The sequence below is a fragment of the Dermacentor silvarum genome, chromosome 3 (genome assembly GCF_013339745.2).
Source record: "Dermacentor silvarum isolate Dsil-2018 chromosome 3, BIME_Dsil_1.4, whole genome shotgun sequence".
Classification (NCBI taxonomy): domain Eukaryota; kingdom Metazoa; phylum Arthropoda; class Arachnida; order Ixodida; family Ixodidae; genus Dermacentor; species Dermacentor silvarum.
This window is the reverse complement of record NC_051156.1, coordinates 25,332,033-25,354,026: the sequence shown is the minus strand read 5'-3', so window position 1 is coordinate 25,354,026 and position 21,994 is coordinate 25,332,033. Positions and strand designations below refer to the sequence as shown.

Here is a 21,994-nt window from a genome sequence, read left to right as displayed (position 1 = left end):
TTCGCTGTGACAAGTGTCGGTGAATCAGAGGTTCTTGTAGAGGGCGATGAAATTTCGACATCAAGCACCGATATCTCGTAATCACTGACAGGCAAGATGTCGCCCAAAGGCATGTCTCTGGGAAGAGCTTGACTCGAGCCGTTAAAATTGAGGAGAGGGAGCGAAGTCTAATTGCCTGTAACAGTTAGCACGAATGACCAAATTCCTTTCAAGCAGTATGTCAGTGGTGGGACATAGCACGTAGACGCCGTCAGGAACAGTTGGCAACGACATTAGAGTGACGGCTTGGAGGGACAGGCGGATGTCTTTGGCAGAGCATAACCGTGGTGGTGTGACAGGTGGACTACAGCAGCCGTGGGGTAGCTCAAGCGGAATGACACAAGGAGGGCGCGTGATGCAACGGGTGTGATAACTTTGTTCAGGCATCGGGGCAAGTAAGCACTCGTCACTGATATGTGTGCGCCAGTGTCAATGAGTGCTGGGACACTGATGCCATCAACTACAACGTCCATGAAGTTCTGATTGGTTGGCAAAGTGATCAGAGGGTTTTGCGGGCGAGTCGTCAATGCAGCGTCACCTACGGGAGCTGCATCGCTTAGTTTTCTAGAGACAGGCTGCATCGGGGACGGTGGACGACAAGCCTGTGGCGATAGGGACGATGGTTGACAAGCTTGGGCGAACGGGACTGGTGACTTTGGAACGACGACGAGGGACGGTTCCAAGTGGCACGATCGTCATTGTTGGGCTGTTGGGCGTCAAATGCAGTAACGACAAAAGGCTGGCAACGACGCGGGCTCTGGTCCCGGTGATAATTGGTGAGTGGTGGTCGCTGAGGGGAGGAGACAGTACGGCTGTTACAATCGCAAGCGACGTGACCGATTGCTGGTAGGCAAAACAGATTGGCCGATCATCTGCAGTTCGCCACTCGGCTGAATTGTGGTAGTGTGCAGGATACCGCTGACCATTGGATGGGCGAGGAGCACTAGACAGCTGAGAAGTGGCAACAGCACATGCAGAATGAACTCCAAGATTAGCGAGTTCTTCGCCGACTATTGCCTGCACAAATGGTGCTGCAGGCAAGTTGTTAGGCTCACTGGGGCATGAAATAAGGGCTGTAATTCAAGTTCTCGCCTCACTATTTGCATCAGGTCATCAGATGATGATGGTCGCTACATTTCTAGCTTGTCGTCACAAGAGGATGTCGCAGTTTTGTTCGGCAGACGTGCGAACGGCGTTGCAATGCTGTGGTTCTTGGCCTGCTCAAAGCGTTGACACTTTTTTATGATGTCCTGTTCTGTCTCACAATTTTTGCACATGAGCAGGTTGAAAGCATCGTCACCGATCCCCTTCAGTACATGTCCAACCTTGTCTTACTCGGCCATATTGCTGTCAGCCTTGCGGCACAGAGCCAGCACGTCCTGCTTGTAGAGACGTATGATTCTGTGGACATCTGGACGTGTGTCGCTAGTTATTTCTTTGCGGCGCTCTTCTGCCCGGCGGGGAGGCCAAACAAGTCCCTCAGCTTTTGTTTGCACGTGTCTCAGTTGCTTAGTTCTTCCTCGTGGTTATCATACCACACCTTCGCCGTGCCTTGTAGGTAGAACCCCAAGTTAGCCAACATAATCGTCGGATCCCGTTTGTTGTGGGCACTTACACGCTCATACGTGGCGATCCAGTCTTCCACGTTGAGGTGCTCGGTGCCACACAATGTTCCTGAATCCCGCGGCTGAGCCAGGACAACCGTCGGGGTTGTAAGCATTGAAGTGGGCCGCGCCATTTCGGGACCTGTTTCGTCCATCATGTTGTCCTGTCCGAGGTGATGACCACTGTGGAGCTTTTTTGTTGTCTCTCATGGGTACCCCGCACCTCCACCAATTTGTTACGATGCGGAAGTCACATATAAAGATGTATTTACACTATTTACAAGGAAGGCAACGATATACAAGCAAGATGGCTGTCGAGACCGATTACACCTTGACACTTCAAATCGTCTTCTGACTTAGGCGCCACCCTTGGTTGCGCCGTAACAATATGTTTTACGGCATGATTTGGTAAACAATGCTTACCATACATTGCGCGAACTTCAACAGTGTTTCACACCAGATCCTAGGTCACCATGTTTCTCACGAGACCTGTTGTTCGTCTTCGCACAAACCCCTCGAGTTTATTGGGTGCTTAGAGACCTCTTTGGCCTGCTTGACCTTTTAGACATTGATTTAAAAGACGCGCATGTTTTCGGGGGCTTGAGCAGTCACATGCACAGGAAAACCAGCATGCTTCCGTAAGGCCATGGGCGGATAGCGTACATGCATGCCCATGTTATATGCAGACACTGCTTGTAGCGTGTGACTTGTGTGCGTTGCAGGATGGGAAGTGAACCAGTTGGACGAGAAGCTTGTGCGCCTGCTCGCCCGGCAAAGGCTGCAGCAGCTGCTACCTGCCGTCAATGGTGTCAACGGTGAGCATTGAGACCGTCGTGTTCCATGGAAAGTGCGACAAGATTTTATCACTCCCCATTATGCTGCGAGGGCGAGCCGGCAAGCATGGTGGTTTGACCATGTCATGCACTGCTAGGCGCAACGTGTCCCCTCTTCTAACCCAGCTGCTGCGCATGGCTGGCATTGAAGCGAGAGGCCAACGAAGCATGCCTCTGCCTTTGTGATGGTGCCGTCCCACTACTGGCGACTGCGGTGGCAGAGAGGACGCAAATGCTTCGCCTTGTACCACTGATCCGAAGATATCATCGACTTGTCATAAAATCATATCTTTGGTTGCCATATCTCAAATTCAACAGAATGAATTTTTTTTCTTTTTGATATTTGTTTTTTACAATTGCTTGATAATTCGGAAAATTTTATAGCTCTTCCATGGTAAGAAAAATCCGACGGCAACTGCTCTTATTTACATAACATGTAAAATTTCAACATAGCAAGATGTCGGTGTACTGAAGTAAAGGGCCAATTTTCCTGACTTGGTTATATTGAGGTTTCACCATACTTCACTTTATTTGCTTACATGCACATATGAAGTTGTCAATCGGCACCGGTCCTCCCTTCGTCCATGTCTTCCACGCTGCTTAACCGTTGGTAATGTCAACTAGCCTTAGCTTCCATCCTGGTCATAAAAGGCAGGTCATAGTTTTGAAAAATAAAAATTGAAGATGCTGAACCATGCCTAAACAGTTTTTAACTAGGCATCAACTTGTACTTTGTAAAGTAAGGCCCGATTTCTTGGTCTGTCACTGTTGAGAATTGTGCCTCTCAGCTTTCCTGAATCATTTGAGTTCTGCACAAGACAGTCTGATAGAAAAGCATTAAATTATTGCGATATAAGAATAAGAGAGGTAGTAAATACTCTGGTTACCTTCATTTGAGTGAACACCTCTGCTTCACTTAGCATGTTTATTTTAGGTGGGCCCCTTATCTCAGAGCCATGTGTCAGTAAAGGACTATTTTTGGGAGAATACGGGAAGGTTGAACAGCATATCTTCACAACTTTACTGATCATCTTGTCTATCGACTTCTCCCCCTAAGAAAGGCAACTGAGCTGCCTGACGAAAATGGCTTGGCTTGCAGTGTCTGCGGTGTCGGCCAGCGAGGTGCAGGCCCGAGCCATGGTGTGCCCCGTGGGTGGGAGCAGCAAAGGGAGCCCGGTGCCCATGCCCTACCGGACTCTGACCCTGGGCTCGGGTGCGTGCCTCTTTTCTCAGATTAGGCTCTGGTTTGTGCCTTCCTTAATTAGTACAACACAATGAAACAGTGGATAATTCAATCATACCGAGCGGAGAGAACACCAGGAAGCACGACCCAACTTTCCACATCTGGGCTTCTTACAATAACTGCCAGAGGGTGCTGCCATCATGGTTCATCCACAATGAGAAGGATGGTTAGAATCTCGGTAAAGGGAAATTGCTTAAGCAGAATTACCGGTTAAACAAAACAACAGGCTTCAGTTTTCTATTTGAATAATGCAGAAAACTCTTGTTTATTGGAACCAAAATTTTCACAACTCTCAGTAAACAGGACAACAGAAGCAGGCTCCAACATATTGCCATTGGTTGTCTTTGATAATTTCTACTGCGAATTTGATTCCTAGACCTGTTCTCGAAAGAGTTTTAGTGCATTGACCACTTTACTATTACTACTGTCCTTTTCAAGGAAGGTCAAGTAGTCATCGGTGTATCTCATTATTTTACCCGTGTATCAGGCTGCATACCATCTCATGTATATAGGAGTGGCTTCCAGCATATATATTTTGTGTTTCCTTTCAATAAATCTAGTTGTGAATTGGCACTCGTCTTCATCAAATTTCTTACGCCTGTCCTGTCTTCAACTGCGCAGTGCCGAACAGTCAAAGAGGACGAAATGAGATGACAGCAATAGACTAATCCTAGGACACTGTCGTGAGTGCCCTGTGATGCTGATGCGAGCAGTGCACATTCCGAGCACAGTGGGCATTCCTCCAAAGGCAATGCAGAGGGTTCGCGATGTGGCAGATGTGAGGACTTTGTTGAAGCAGTGGTGCAATTGGGCACTGATCGCAGATAGTCGTGCACCAGTGTTGATCAACTCCGGAATGATTTTGCCGTCGTCTATGATGCCAATCAAGTTTTGTCTGGTCGGTAAAGTGAGCAGAGGATTTCAAATCGTCAGTGCAGCATCGCCTGTGGGAGCTGCAGCAGTTCGTCTTCACGTAGTCGCTAAGTGCTCCCAGCAGGTTCGGTGATGTAGAAGCAAACTAATTGCTTATGCGCGGGAACAGAGCTCTGGAGCTAGATATAAGCTGAAGTACAACAAGATGACTTATGAGGGCAACACTTATATTTACGATGGTACAACAGATTCCGTACGGGAGTACATTCAGTAGCAAACAAAGTGTGAGTGCCGTGGCTCAGAAGAGACACGGTAGGTCACCTGTCCGTCATCGTTATCAATTGTAGGAGCCTGAAGAATAAAACAGATGAATTCTCTAGCCTACTGCGCATTTCACAACCTGATATTGTAATCATGGCTCGACCCTGCCACTTCGGATTGTGAAATGTTTCCATCCGAATACATAGCTTATCGAAAATACTGTAATCACTAGAGGCCCGATCTTTAGGCATTAAAAAAGCGCGTTTTGGGCGCCAAAAATAGGCAGGCAAAACAATGTTTTAGGCCTCCAGCGTCGTAAATATAGGCACAATAAATTTTTACATAAATGCATATAATTTCAAACGAAGACGTCCGCGACCTGTATCTACGACAGGAAAACAAGAAATGTTATTGTTTATGACGGCACAAATGCGCCAACAGTTGAACATAGCCGTGTAATTGTCCGATAAAACTGCTGGACTAATGATGATCAATTGGCTTAATTCAACAAGCACACTGCTCATATTCATGTTCAATGGCCACTGTACTCGAGCGTCACGTATAGTGAAACAGGCATGAATAATAATATTTGAGAGCTGGGACTACCGGTTAAAAAAAGCGCTACTTTATGTCTGCCTTACGCAAATAAATTATGATACCCCAAAAACAGACAAATAATAAATGCAAGAGAGACTACGATTTATTAAGAAATTAACATGTTCTTACATTAGGACTCTTAGGTACAACTCTGGCAATTTTCTGATATACAATGACATTATCCGAATTGTACAGGCAACACGTCCCGACACTGCCAAATACACTTGCGCCCATTTGAAGTGCACATGTTTGAAGAAATTTGTTTGGAGTGCACACGGAACGTAGTCTAAGAATCACTGCGAAGATTGTGGAAACAATAGCAAACTACCACCATCTCCAGATTTTTGGATTCAAAATTGTGCCTCTTGTCACTTGGCATCTTGTATGCTGAGAAGGAACGCTCGGTGGCGGTGAACACCTTACAAAGTAAATTACAAACAAAACAAAAGCCGCGTGCACATCACATTTTTCTTTCTTCGTTTGCTCTTCACTCTCCTTTCCCCTGACGGTCCTCCACGGTTTCGCATTCGCCAATCGCTCGCGCCATGTCAGCGCGGCAGCCTATACTGGCCGGGGCGTCCCATTTCACTGCTGCTAGCGGTTGTTTTCCGGGAATTGGTTGAACTAGATTACTAGGTTGAACCCCATAGAGTTCCGAACAATGTTGCCCGGTAACATGAATAACAATATCTAACTGCACTCGAAAGTGAAACTTGAAGCTAAATCATGTTCATATAGGCACCGATATGTAAAATACAGGCATTTGTAGGCATTTAGGCACAAATGCCAAAATAGGCATTTATAGGCACTATAAAAACACTATAAAGGCCCTCCTTAACCTCTAATTCATGTTCATATATCGAAGTGGGGTGATAGGAGTGCAAGGACCAAAAATGCATTTGCCTAAAATCCGGTTTCTAGTAATCACCAGGGAGGAGGCGTGTTCATCCTTGTACTTGACAGAATCAGAAGTGTACTGTGATGTTTCTTCAGAATGTATTTGGTGCAGAATATTGGTTTCTGGTGGTAACAGCCTTGTGGTGCGATCGCTTTACAGGTAGCCATCTTCAACAAGCATAGAACCATTTCGCAGCCTTGCTCGATCACTGTCGGTCTTGTGATCGGAAACTATTCTACTTGGGGGCAATTTTAACATGCCTGAAGTTGTATGGTATATTGGTTTCTGGTGGTAACAGCCTTGTGGTGCGATCGCTTTAACATACGAATACGAACAATTACTTCAAATGCATGACATCATTTTAAATGAGGCTGGAATTAGGGCTCTGTTGTGCAACAGGAATCATCATTCTGCTCATGGTCCAGATAGTATATCAAATCACGTCTTGAAGCGCTGTTCCCACAGTATTGCTCCTGTCTTGGTTGAATTATTTACCAAGTCAATAAATTCTCAAAGATTACCTACTGACTGGAAAATGGCCAATGTCACTCCTATATTTAAAAGCGGTTGTCATAATTAGGCAAGCAATTATAGACCAGTGTCTTTGACATGTTTGTTGTAAAACACTACAACATGTTATTTACTCTGGCCTTATTAAGCATCTTCATGACCATAGCTTTTTCATCCCGACCTAGCATGGATTTCGCATGGGATTATCCTGTACCACTCAACTTACTGAATTCATGCATGATGTTGCACTCGGCTTTAACAATAGTACACAGATAGATGCTGTTTTCATTGATTTTCTAAAGGCATTTGACGTCCCGCATTACTTACTTTTGCACAAACTGTCATTTCTTAGTCTTCCCGATTCACTTTACAGTTGGCCTAAAGATTATTTGTATTAACGGCAGCAAAAAGTGGTTCTGAACGGTGCGACGTTGCGAACGGTTAATGTTTTATCAGGTCTACCTCAAGGTTCAATCCTTGGGCCGTTGCTGTTCCTCATTTTTGTCAATGATCTAAGCGAGGGCTTCGTTTAGAATATCAAACTGTATGCGGATGATTGCACTGTGTACCATCCTGTGTCATGTGCCGAACGTACGAGTGTGTCGCAGTTTTATCTCGAAAAAATTTGTTCCTGGTGTGTTAAATGGATGATGGATTTGAACGTAGCAAAGTGTTATCATTCACGAACAAAAAGAAAAAGGTGTCTAGTTCCTACTTTCTAAATTATGTTTTAGTGTAATGCGTTGACGAAGTACCTGGGCGTCACTTTAACTGCGGCATTGGACTGGACATCCCACATTGACAGAACAAGCGCTAAAGCCTTTTCAGAGGAAGTATGTGCCCAAAGCTTTGAAGGAAACTTTATATCTTACTGTTAGAATACGCATGCGCAGTGTGTTCAGAAACGGGCTGCAGATTCGTCACAGGCATCTACGACTACAAAATTAGAGGTTCACAAATCGGAAAATCTGGGGTGGAAGTTGCTGTCCGGCAGGCTTTTACACAACATGATTTTCACAACATATATTTTAAACAACATCACTATCAGTCTGAGAGATGTCACAATTCCAAGAAAATAAGTCCCTACTAAGTCGTAATAATGTATTTAAGTTTTCATTCTTTCCACGAACAATTGCAGAATGGAATTTACTATCGGATGAGATAGTGTCTGCACCCAATTTTTCATCTGCCATAGAGAATTTTACAAGAATCTGTTTTAGACAATATACTTCAGTGTACCGTTTTAACAAATTTTATAATCGGACGTTTTTGGTATTGGATGTGTTGTCCTTCTCTCTAATTACGTTATTGTATTTTTAGTACCATAACTGATGTGATGCTGTTTTTCGCACAGTTCACTCTTTGGCCTTTGTGTTTGTAATTAACCCCCCTACGATAATGCCCAACTCGGGCACTGTAGGTATTTGTAATAAATAAATAAATAAAAAAGAACATTGGCGATTCATTGGGGACGGTGGGCGGCGAGCCTGAGGCTTTAGGGACGATGGCCGACAAGGTGGTGGCGAACGAGACTGGTGATGGCGGAATGACGGTGAGGGACTGTTCCATGGAGCAGTAGCACTGGCGTTGGGCCATTGCTAATCAAATGGAGGCTGGAAACGGCGTGGGCTCAGTCCGCAATGGTGATGAACATAGGTCGGTCATGGAAGGAAAGAAGTGATACGGTTGCGACAGTGCAGGCCACGGCTATGTCAGCTGTAAACGGGAATTGCGTCTCAAGCGCCAGTTCTTCCCCTGGTGCTAGGAAAACTTTTTTTAAAATTAAGCCTGTTGGTATGGCAACGGTTTTGCCAATGAGCGAGGGTGAGACAGCCATCCCGCTTGTCTGCAATGCGCTCGACGAGTGTGCGATTTTCTTGGCAGACGCAAGAGGGAACTAGCACGAGTTGCATTTGCTGCTACAGTCTGCATTATTCGAACAGCTGTCATTTTCTATTCTTTCGTTCTTTTTGTAATGACCATTTACTTTTGCATGTGCGGCCCATGTATTGAATAAACGCCAGCAGCGCATCTGTGTTTGCTGTACCCACTTCCGTTATGATACGTGAGGCAGCATGCCATAGTGCGTGGCTATTGTGCTTCGGCAGGACGATAACAGGCAGTAAAATGTGCTTTATTTTGCAATTTTATTAGCAAATTTTGTACAGCAAGAGACAGCACATTTCGCATACCAGACAAGGTGGAGTTGTCCGTGCTGGACCTGTGGTCTGGAAAAAAAAATGGTAGTAATATGTTTTATGCTTACACAACGCAATTGCAGGAACAAATTTCAGCACTCTTTCCGCAAAACAGTGCTTTCAATTCCTGTACATCAACTGTTATTATATTTTGTTGTGGGATTTATGCTTAGGCATTTATATAATGAGGCATTTATATAATAGACCACTGTCGGAGGACCTCTTGCTAGGCGCAGGGCCACAGAGTTGGCAGACAATAGAGGCAATGCATGCTTTTTCACGTTTCTTAGGCAACACGGGCCTGGACTCACGCTTGTGATAATATTTGTGCAATGTGTCCTTTCACCTAGTTCCTCCCATTATCATCCCCCATTGTGACCCTCTTTCTTCCCCACTTCCCCTTCCCTTACGTAGAGTAGCAGGCCAGAAGCTCCATATTCCGGCCGATCTCTCTACATTTTACAATCATTAAACTACTTCTTATGCTCAAATTATGGCACAAAAATTTTACAATCCAAGTTATTTTAACTGCTACTATATTGAAGTAACCGCATAAAGCCAACAGACAACGAAGCCAAGGAAAGCATCGGGGAAATTAAGTGTAGTTGAAATTGGAATGTAGAAAATAATGAAGAAAAGGGGGGGGGGAATGGGGGGGGAAAGTGGACGAAAAGATAGCTTGTCGCCGGCGGGAGCTGAACCCTCAACCTCCGCATTACGCGTGCGTTGCACTACCAATTGTGCTATAGCAACGGCCATCAATTCGTCCACTAACTTGGGTATTTATGTTTACTAGATTTAGCCCTAGGAGTGTTAGCCAGCGCCACTCAGCACCATGGTGGGCGGATGTGGAACATCCTTTTTAGCCCGATGGCTTCACGATACACATGATCTTGGGAGAGCAGGCACGTGGCTAATAAACCCTCGCATGCTACCTAATGACATCAAGGCTGCCAGATTCGAGACCCTCGTAATGAAATACGAAAGAAGAATGGGAACCGAGGGGCTCGATTTTATTAGTCATAACCACATAAAGCCAACAGACAACGAAGCCAAGGAAAGCATCGGGGAAATTAAGTATAGTTGAAATTGGAATGTAGAAAATAATGAAGAAAAGGGGGGAAATGGAAAGTGTATGAAAAGATAACTTGTCGCCGGCGGGAGCCGAACCCGCAACCTCCGCATTACGCGTGCGTTGCACTACCAATTGTCTTGCAGCGACGGCCATCAATTCGTCCACTAACTTGGGTATTTATGTTTACTAGATTTAGCCCTAGGAGTGTTAGCCAGCGCCACTCAGAACCATGGTGGGCGGATGTGGAACACCCTTTTTAGCCCGATGGCGTCACGATAGACGTATTCTTGGGAGGGCAGTCACGTGGCTAATAAGCACTCGCATGCTACCTAATGACATCAAGGCTGCCAGATTCGAGACCCTCGTAATGAAATACGAAAGAAGATTGGGAACCGAGGGGCTCGATTTTATTAGTCATAACCACATAAAGCCAACAGACAATGAAGCCAAGGAAAGCATAGGGGAAATTAAGTGTAGTTGAAATTGGAATGTAGAAAATAATGAAGAAAAGGGGGGGGGGAATGGAAAGTGGACGAAAAGATAACTTGTGAAAGCCTGTGTTGATCCCTACAAGTGTAAACTGCCTAAACTACGTGAGCTACATATGTTAGGAATCTAAGTTGCGTTACTGCTATGTATGTCTTTTTGTTTTTGTTTGACTAAAGTGTGCTGTGCTTCTTGCCACTGCTGTATGTGCTACACAAAGGTAGCTGCGGGCTCTTGTTAAGCTGCCTCTACAAAGAGCACCTTTAACCCGCAGCTTTCCTGTCAGTAAACTGATGAAAATAAAGATTATTATTATTATTATTATTATTATTATTATTATTATTATTATTACTAATTATCAACAGTAGGTGACTATAGTAAATGAGTACTTTGGGGCCCGTCCTCGACATTACCTATCCCAACGATCAAATTTTTAATAGCGAAGTTCATGTGGGAGCTACGAGAACAATTAGTTCCCCTTGGCAGGCTCCTTGAAACCAAAACTGGCTGCAAAAAGAGCGTCTGTGTTGTCGATGACGCCGCCCCCCAGCCTTTCGTCACGACTCCGAAGACACCGCCGGTCTGGCCCCGTGAGCAGCTTGCGTTATCTCCTAGCTGTCTGCGGCGTTCTCAGTCAACGCTACAGACTGATATGACACCGTGCCTACAGTATCTGAAAGCCCAAGGAGCGGGGTTGGCGCTACAGCGCAACGTGGCGCCCGACGGAATGACGAAGTAAATTTGGCGGCCCGCCGGCATTGAAGCACCAGGCCAACGCCGCAGACAGCTAGGAGATAACGCAAGCTGCTCGCGCGGCCGGACCGGTGGTGACTTAGGAGTCGTGACGAAAGGCTGGGGGGGCGGCGTCATCGCCGACACAGACGCTCTGTTTTGTGCCCAGTTTCGATTTCAAGGCGCCTGCCAAGGGTAACTAATTGTTCGCGTAGCTCCCACATGAACTTCGCTATTAAAAATTTGATCGTTGGGATAGGTAGTGTCGAGGACGGGCCCCAAAGTACTCATTTACTGTAGCCACCTATTGTTGATAATTAGAAAGTTAATTACCGTAACTTCGCTAATTACGCACGTAATTGCAGAAATTGCTTTGTATCTAGAGGCCACCAATCCGTACACTCGAATGGTAAACATAACGTGCCCAAGATTTATATTTTTCTAATTTTAAAAATTTGGTGCAGCTAAAAAAAAACACCCTGTGTATATACAGTAAAAGCTCGATGATACGATCACGGCTAATACGAATTTCCGGATGATACGAATTTTTCTGTGGTCCCAGCCAAGCCCCATTACTTTGCAACGTGCTAGAGAACGGTTGTTACGAATCGATTTTCAGCCTGCGTCGGTTGATACGAATAAACACCGCCCCACCGACGGCCGCGAAAGAGAACAGCGCGCAGTCACGCGCTTTCTCTCCTTCTCTTTTGGTGCGGAAGCGCGGCGCCGGACAGCACGGAAGCCGCGACTGAGCGCGAAGAGTTTGAAGCGGTGGCGCTTCAAGAAATAAATGCTTTTTACGTACATGTGCCTGAGTGAGTTCACCTCTGACTCTTTAATTTAGCTACAGTCGAATCTCGTTAATTTGAACACGCTTATTTCGAACATATTGCGCACCGACAATGCTCTTAGCAGTGCGCCAAATAACGCGGCGGCGCCTCCGACCGGCATTGCTCCGACACCGCCATAGAGCAAAAGCTCAGGAGAGACCCCTCAATGCCGCGCGCGAAGGAACGGGGAAAAAAAAAAGAACCCGTGGCGGAAATTTCCCCCTCTCTCAAATTGCAAGGTCGCCGTTTCTGCATCGCGCCGGAACAAGCGTGTACGTGCCGACTAGAGTGTTCTAGACAACCGTATTCTAGCACACACTAGTGCCGACGTCTCAGCCACGCGGATAAAATGGCAGTGAACCCTTCTCCTCTATTTTCTAGTCACATGTTGACCTTGCACGCTGCGGCAGCAGCGCAGAGGGAAGCAGCGGCGGAGGCACAGTCGGGCCAACGAAACTGCCACGCCCGCAAACGCTCGCTTCCCGATAACGGCAGAAAACGAAACTTCAGGGGGCGGCTAAAATAAGCTGGCGCCAGCACGGCTGCAGGCGCGCACGGAGATGTGCTGTGCGCACGGAGTCGAAGGTGAGAGAGCTACGAGGGAGTTGAGAGGGAGGGCGAGGGGAGCCACCGAAGCGGCGGAGTTGACGCGGCCAAATCCGCTTCCCTGCCGCCCTCCTCCCTCACCTTCGACGGTCTCCGCGCGTACCCGTGTGCCGGCGCCGCCCGCTCGCTCCCTGAAGCTTAGTTTTCTGTCGTTATCGGGAAGCGACCGTTAGCCGGCGTGGGCAGTTTCGTGGCCCGCGCTTGCTATGCGCTTGCGCGCCGCGATATTTCACGACTCGCACCGTTCGTGCATCGTGCTATGGTGCACGAATACTTCAAAAATACGTGCTTTTAATTCGAACAAATTTTCGGGCCCCTTCGAGTTCGAATTATCGAGATTCGACAGTATATTTAATTGTGTTTCGATGATACGAATTTCGGCTAATAGGAATATTTTTCGTGACCCCGTGAGATTCGTATCATCGAGCTTTTACTGTATATATATATTGTACTGAAGGCAATTGACCGCGCTTCGATGTCTGGGGAAAGAAGACGACGATGAGTGTGGTTGTTGTTGACGCTCTAGCTCGCGCTCGCCGGTAACCAGACCTGCCTTTCGGATAGCCTTCTGTAACGCCACATCCTGGCCCATCGCAAGCTGCTCCCGTGCCAACGACAATCCACTGTGCTGGCGTGCCCCGACAACGCGACCCACCTGTATTTAGCGGCTCCGACGACCAGGACGTCGAGGATTGGATCGCCGAGTACGAACGAGTGAGCTCTAGTAACAAATGGGATGACCGCGCCAAGCTCACGAACGTTCACTTTTACATCAGTAATGTAGCCGGCCTCTGGTTCAAAAACCATGAAACCGAAATCACGAACTGGTCTACCTTTATGGCAGCCGTCGCGCAGGTCTTCGGTCATCCCGCCGTGCGCCGGCTTCGCGCGGAACAGCGCTTGCGCAGTCGAGTCCAATGCAGGGAGGAGACGTTTACAAGCTACATCGAAGATGTTCTCTCCCTGTGCAAGCGCGTCGACCCATCTCTCACTGAAGGCGAAAAAATAAAGCAAATCATGAAAGGAGTCGACGACAACGCATTTCAGATGCTTGTCGCTAGGAACCCCCAGACGGTAGCCGACGTGATACAACTCTGCCAGACTTACGATGAGCTGCGAAAGCAGCGTGCGTCAACGCGCCGTGCTGCTTAAGATACAGCAGACATTTCCACCCTTGCCAGCGACGCCACTGCCGATCACACCGTTTTGCTGCCACACATAAAGCAGTTCATCCGCGAGGAAGTTGCATGTCAACTTTCCCTTGTCGCCCACACACCTGAGCCAGCGCCGTCATCTTTAGACCCACCTCTTCTTCATCATTTCATTGAGACGCAAGTCGCCCAGGCACTACCAACTGCCCCGCCGGCGTTGCCTGTCCCTACGCCATTAACTTACGCTGCCACTCTTGCCAGACCACAGGCCCCATCTCTTTCTGGCGCCTACCGTGCCACCGGGTCTTTCGTCTTTCTACACGTCGCCGCCACCCTCACGCCCGGTGCCCCATCCTTCTGCGCCCACCGGACCATCTGTTGTGAATCCGTGGCGTACCATTGATAACCGGCCCATATGCTTCGCATGTGGTCTTGCGGGCCATATAGCCCGCCACTGTCACCGTCGCAGCTTCCGCTCTCAACATGGTGTGGCTTCGCCAACCTATCAAGGTGCTCAGCACTCACCACAAGTTCCTTCTCCTGTCGCCGACCCGTTTTCTACACGCCGCCCGTATGACTCACGCCGGTCATCTTCTCCCCGTCGCCGATCCATCTCCCCGATGCTTCGCCGACCTAGCCCCGCACGAGAGGAAAACTAACAGCCGCAGTTCCCGAGGCAAGAACTGCGCCGTCATCGAACTCTCCAAGACCTCATTTTTACCCGCCTAACGAAATTGATTTATTGGTAGAAGGTATCGCCGTACGTGCACTTGTCGACACAGCTGTTGTTTCTGTAATTAGCGAAAAATTGTGCCGCGATCTGAGAAAAGTGACCACCCCGCTTACCGATGTTTCCCTGCGTACGGCGACCTCGCATCACGTCAAGCCTACCGCTCAGTGCACAGCCCGTGTAATTATTCAAAATGTTATGTATGCCGTTAAGTTTGTCGTCCTGCCCCGATCATCCTACGACGTAATCCTAGGATGGGATTTTCTGTCTACTCATCAAGCCCTCGTGGACTGTGCTCGTGCCGAACTCACATTGTCGACGCCGTGCCCTGACCTCGACGACCACGCTCCCCCTAAAGTGTTTGCCGCGGCTGACGTCCACATCGCCCCTTTGTCCGTTGTTCTGGTACCGGTGTTTTCGCCTGCCGCCGCCAACTCACCTGTTTTGTTTTCGCCATCTGCAGCTCCTGCTCGGCGCCGAAACTTCCTCCTCCCGTGGGCTGTCATCAACTTCTGCAATGGTTCTGCGGCTATCTACGTGTGCAATGTATCTGAATGTCCGTCACTTCTACTACGCGGCGAGTGTCTGCGAAGCTTCGAGACTTTTGACTGCCTTTTCAAGGATGCAATGCTTGGCGATAAGGCATCACTACCGATTTGTGCCATCGCTCCTGCCGCTGGCACCGACGATCCTGTCGACATATTCTTAAATGCCGTCGATTCCGCCCTCACACCTGCGCAGCACAACTTGATTGTGCAACTCCTGCAGCGTTTTCGAGCCTCCTTCGACCACAACCAGTCTTCCTTAGGTCGAACATCAGCAGTTGTTCATCGGATCGATACCGGTCAACAAGCACCATTGTGCCAGCGCCCATATCGTGTGTCGACTGCAGAACGCCGTGTCATCGATGAGCAGGTAGACGATATGCTGAAACGTGGAATAATCCAGCCCTCCAGCAGTCCCTGGGCCTCTCCAGTTGTGCTGGTAAAGAAAAAGGACGGATCCATCCGGTTCTGCGTGGATTACCGCCGTCTTAATCGAATAACCCGCAAGGATGTGTACCCTCTACCACGCATCGACGATGCCCTGGACTGCCTACAGGGAGCAGAATTCTTCTCGTCCTTAGATCTGCGCTCGGGATACTGGCAGGTGCCGATGGCGGAGGCCGATCGCGAAAAAACGGCTTTTGTGACGCCCGATGGCCTGTATGAGTTCACAGTCATGCCCTTCGGCCTCTGCAACGCGCCTGCTACTTTCGAGCGCATGATGGACACGATCCTTCGAGGCCTCAAGTGGCATATTTGCCTTTGTTATTTAGACGACATTGTGGTCTTTTCCTCCGATTTTGTGTCCCATCTAACTCGCCTCGAACAAGTTCTCGCTTGCCTCTCAGCTGCAGGACTGCAACTGAACTTGAAGAAATGCCACTTCGCCGCTCGAAAGCTTACGATTCTAGGTCATGTTGTTTCGAAGGACAGTATTCTCCCCGACCCTGCCAAACTTACAGCCGTTTCCGCGTTTCCCAAACCAAGTACCATGAAAGATCTCCGCAGCTTTATCGGCCTATGTTCTTATTTCCGACGCTTTATCCACAATTTCGCCATGATCATCAACCCTTTGACCAAGCTCCTCACTGGCAGTCATAACCTTTCGGCTTAGTCTCCTGATTGCGACGACGCTTTCAACGAATTGCACCGTCTCCTTACGTCGCCTCCTATACTGCGACACTTCGACCCCTCTCCACCCACTGAGATCCACACGGACGCCAGCGGTGTCGGGTTAGGCGCTATTCTTGCTCAACGGAAAGATGGGTTTGAAGAGTACGTCGTTGCCTATGCAAGCCGAACTCTCAACAAAGCCGAAGGCAACTATTCGGTGACTGAAGAAGAATGTCTTGCCATAATTTGGGCCATAGAGAAATTTCGTCCTTACGTGTACGGGCGCCCATTTGACGTAGTGACCGACCACCACGCCCTGTGCTGGTTGTCGTCACTGAAAGATCCAAGTGGTCGCCTCGCTCGATGGGCATTGCGCCTCCAGGAATACGACATCCGTGTCGTGTATCGCTCTGGTCGGAAACATTCGGATGCAGACGCCCTCTCCCGTTCACCCTTGCCTCCCAACCCTGTCTGCTTCACAAATACTACCTGCGATACCACCGCTCTTGCCATCTCTGACTTGCCATCTGAGCAGCGCAAGGACCCGTGGGTGGCTTCCATTCTAGACTTTCAGTCTGGCCGGACTTCTGCTCCCACTTCTCGGACATTGCGTCGGCAGGCTGAACACTTCACCACTCGGGAAGACGTGCTGTACCGCCGGAATTACACCCCCGGCGGCCGTAAGTGGCTCCTCGTCAATCCCCGCCACCTGCGCTCCGAAATCTGCTCCACTTTCCACGACGACCCACAATGTGGCCACGCAGGTTTCCTGAAGACGTATTCACGTATTAGGCTTCGGTACTACTGGCGTGGCATGTACCGTTATGTTCGCCAGTATGTTCGGTCATGTTCCACGTGCCAGCGACGCAAGACTCCTCCTCAACACGCCGCCGGCCCCTTATTACCTCTGCCATGCCCCGCCCGACCATTTGACCGCGTCGGCATTGACATCTACGGTCCCCTTCCCAGTACACCAGACGGTAACCGTTGGATAATCGTTGCCGTCGATCACCTCACACGGTATGCCGAAACTTCACCTCTTCCGTCGTCCACAGCAAAAGACGTTACCACTTTCATTCTTCACAATCTCGTCCTTCGTCATGGAGCTCCTCGAGAGTTGCTGAGTGACCGTGGTCGTGTGTTCCTCTCCGACGTTATCGCAGCATTTCTTCGTGAATGCCGTGTCGTTCACCGCACCACCAGTGCCTATCACCCACAGACCAACGGGATGACAGAACGTTTTAACCGCACCCTGGGCGACATGCTTGCTATGTACGTCTCGTCAGATCACTCCAATTGGGACCGAGTGCTACCTTTTGTTATGTATGCTTATAACACCGCCATTCAAAGCACAACTGGATTCTCCCCTTTCTTTCTCATTCACGGACGCGAACCTTCTTGTACCATGGACACTATTCTTTTATACCGACCCGACGCCTCCGAGTCCACGACTCTATCTCAAGCAGCTACATATGCTGAAGAATGCCGCCAACTTGCACGTTCATTCACATCACAAGACCAGTGGCGCCAGAAGCAACACCACGATGCCTCCGCTACTCCTACGTGCTATGCTCCTGGCTCGCTAGTCTGGCTGTGTGTCCCGTCCACTACGCCTGGCCTTTCAACGAAGCTGGTCTCCAAGTACCAGGGTCCATATCGTGTACTTCAACAAACATCTCTGGTGAACCATCTCATCGAGCCGTTAGCACCGTCTTCTGACCATCGTCGTCGCGGCCAAGAAATTGTCCACGTGTCCAGACTCAAGCAGTGCTACGATCTCCCTGTGTTTTCTTGCCCCTAGGTCGCCAGGATGGCTCCTTATTCCGCGGGGGGTAATTGTACTGAAGGCAATTGACCGCGCTTCGATGTCTGGGAAAAGAAGACGACGATGAGTGTGGTTGTTGACACTCTAGCTCGCGCTCGCCGGTAACCAGACCTGCCTTTCTGATAGCCTTCTGTAACGCCACATCCAGGCCTGCTCGAAGACCAACACCCCCATTTTAATATATATATATATATATATATATATATCAGTCAAGTAAAGAGTAACAGGAGCCGGCACAGAAGTAGTTCAAAAAATAGAAGCATGTAGGAAAAACATAACAGGACTTTACTGACATTTCGGCCGGGGTCCGGCCTTCATCAAGAGCGCGTGCACAAGCATACAGAGCTCAATTTATACCTTTCTGCTGTAAGGGTGAAAAGAGACAAGAAAAAATACAAAGTGAAAAAGAAGAAAATATAAAGTAAAAAAGAATACAATGAACACGTAAATGGAAACTTGCGCGTGCACAGAGTGGAATTATTAAAAAAAGTGAATACAACAAGGCTGTGAAAACAAGCTCGTAAATCGTGAGTAGCCCATGACCACAGGCGTGCACATATTTCGTGTCGTCATGGATGTCAACACGTACAATGACTCGCGTCAAAGTCATCAAAACGATGGTCATGTACAGTGGTGCTATACAGCGGTACAAAGTTGGGCGTGCATGGAGTGGGATTATTGAAAACGTATTAACAAAAAGCATGCGGGCGTCACTGACAGGATTTAATGGTGTCGTGAGTGTCGACACATCTAATGGCTCATGTCAAGGTACATAAAAAATGACAGGCATGTACAGTGGTGCTATAAAGGGGTACAAAGTTGCGCGTGCATACAGTGGCATTGTGAAAACATATTAACAAAAGGGATGCGAGCGCTTGCTGCTGCCAGGTGAGTATTTGACCACAAAGACGGTCAATACACCCTCACCTGGCCTAAAGGATTCCTGAACTGTGACCTCCACTAACCTCCGAGTTGAACGGACTGCGATCCATTGCATTCTTTGCACACGTGGTATTCTTTGTGTGTATTCTGAGAGAGAACTACATGTGGCCACTCTCAGTTCATACTTAGTGGCTCACGTTCCACCTAGGGGACTCAGCCTTTCCGTAACAGCAGCCACCAGTCAAATGTCTGATTATGAATACAGCTAGATGGCGTGAAACCCTTAAAACAACTTCTTTAGATCTTATCCGTATTATTCACAATCATTATCAGCGCGCTATTAAGGACTCGCTAAATACGGAATGACAATTGTGCGCCAGTAGTGATTTCAGCACTCACGAAATCGCCGAATTAGAAGCTTATAAATAAAAAAGCTAAGTGAGATTCACGAAAAAAAGTGTAAAAGTTGCTCCGTGATGGCAGTGGACCGCTCGTTGTTTCCAAGGCAGGTAATAACCGCGGTTCCGATAAAATCCTTTCCTAAGCTAGAGCACAGCCCGCCGCCTCTTTCTAACGTGGTTAACCTCTCCCATGAGAGCCTAACTGGGGATGAACTTCGCATTTTGTCACGGGGCCTAACCTTTTGTCCTGCAACCGGCGGATATGACGACTTTCAATTGGCTAAAGATTTGGAAAACTTTTCACGCAACATGCGCCTACGAGAATATTTCCACGACCGCCCATCCACTTCTGACACGCCACCAGTTATGCCTTCTAGCAAACATTGGACCCCTCCGGCTCAGCGTGATAAATGCCTAGACATGTACATTGCCGCCATCCAACGTGACGTCCTTAAAGCTTATGAAAACCAAAATTCAATTAAGGCAAATATTTCATTGGAATAAAGGAAAGCTATCACATAATTGGCCAAACGCAGTGACATTGTGATAAAACCAGCGGACAAAGGAGGTGCCGTGGTGATTATGAGCACAACGGACAATATAAACGAAGCCCAGAGACAACTTAATGATCAGACTTTCTATAAGCGTCTAGACGTGGATCCTACCACAAATTTTAAAACAATAGTCCAAGACACCATTAAAGGTCTCATAAAAGCGAAGCAATTAAGCGATAACACAGTAGAACCTACTGCGTTATTCATGCTGTTCTAGCACCATGCTGTTCACCCATAGAAACTCGTCCCACTCAGTCCCATCCCAGGCAGGTTTTACTTACTACCTAAAATACACAAAGGAAACTGTCCCGGACGCCCTATTGTTTCAGGCATTGGCACTGTCACGGAGCAACTTTCGCGCTACGTTGATGTAATAATCAGCAGCCTTCCATGTACCTTCTCATCTTGTCTTAAAGATACGAACCATTTTTTGTTGGACATCGACGACCTCCTTATACCAGAGAATTCCCTGCTCATTACATTAGATGTGGTTTCACTCTATACAAACATCCCCCATAATGATGGCATTCAGGCAGTTGTTCATGCCTATGACAGATCGTCGGATGATCAGAAAACCATTGGTAGTGACACACTGTCTACATTATTGAAATTAATTTTGCAGCTCAATAGTTTTGAATTTGATGGTTCGCACAACCTTCAAATAAGCGACACATCAATGGGCACTCCCATTGGACCTAATTATGTTAGCATTTTTATGTCTGTTCTGGAGAATGATTTTCTTGGCAAGTGCGAACTAAAACCTCTTAATTATAAGCGGTTTATAGATATTTTTCTGATCTGGCCTCATGGTGAAAATGAACTGTTATCGTTTATAGCCGATTTTAATACCGGCCACCCATCAATTTCTTTTTCGCATGAATACTCTCGTTCTACGATTAACTTTCTGGACGTTACAGTTTCCCTATCTAACAACAGACTAACCACTAAACTTTACAGAAAACCAACGGACAGGCATCATTATCTTCACTTTAAAAGTTCTCACGTAATACACTGGAAAACCAGTGTACCATATAGTCAGGTGCTCCGCTTTAAAAAACTTTGCTCAGAACAGTCGGACTTCTATGAAAACTGTGAAAAACTTCGCGAAGCTTTAATTCAGCAGGAATACCCACGTCATATTGTGGATGATGCCGTTAAAAGGGCCGATGCGCTGAATTGGAAGGATTTGTTCCTTGCAAAAAAGCAATCGCCCATTCAGACACAAAGTACCCTCGTTCTAACCCACTCAGCATCGGTTCCAAATGTCTCGTCAATCCTTAAAAAACATTTCAACATACTAGCACAGAGTGATCACCTTAAAGTTATCTTTCCAGAACCCCCACGGGTAGTCTTCAGACGGTCTAGTAATCTGCATGACATCTTAACGTCATCTAAAACGAGGATTCCTGAGACTGCGGGTTGCCAACCTTGCAAGAAAAAACGCTGCAAAGTTTGCGCACACATGACTACATCATGTATTGCCGAAAGCACTGCCTCCGATTTCCACATGAAAATTAAAGGTAATTTTACGTGTGACACTAACAACTGTATCTATTTGCTCGAATGTTCTCTTTGCAAGTTACAGTACGTTGAACAAACTGAAACGCCGTCCCGGTATCGCTTTAACAACCATAAGTGCCACGCAGCTACTCTCCCTCATCTTCCACTATCAAAACACGTGCTCATTCCAGGCCACTCATTTGATAAAATTACCGCAACAATCCTTCAATCTGGTTTTCATTCCCACCACGAAAGAGAGCTTCGAGAATCCTATCCAATTCATAAATTTAAAGCGGTTACTTGTGGAATCAATGAAAGTGCTGGCAAACTTTCTTTTTTACCCGTTTAGTGTTTTATCCGCGTTTTTACACCTTGAAGTTTCGTGGCCCCTTATCATTGCACATATACTTTTATCCCCATCACTTTTGGTTTCTTTGAGGTCAAAAAGGTGTGCACCTGCATATCCAGGTGTCATTCTTCACTGGTTCCCTTTTTGACATTTGACTGT

The 21,994-nt window shown here is 47.5% G+C and overlaps 1 protein-coding gene across 2 annotated transcripts in view; it reads left to right on the top strand.

Annotated features, from left to right (window-relative positions):
- LOC119445389 (PHD finger protein 12) overlaps positions 1–21,994 on the top strand; it is a 207,178-nt gene that overhangs the window by 104,535 nt on the left and 80,649 nt on the right. For both annotated transcript variants that reach the window (XM_049663251.1, XM_037709696.2), the window contains 2 exons: positions 2,366–2,458; positions 3,576–3,689. In XM_049663251.1, the coding sequence (XP_049519208.1) occupies positions 2,366–2,458; positions 3,576–3,689 (207 nt within the window). The remainder of the gene's footprint in view (positions 1–2,365; positions 2,459–3,575; positions 3,690–21,994) is intronic.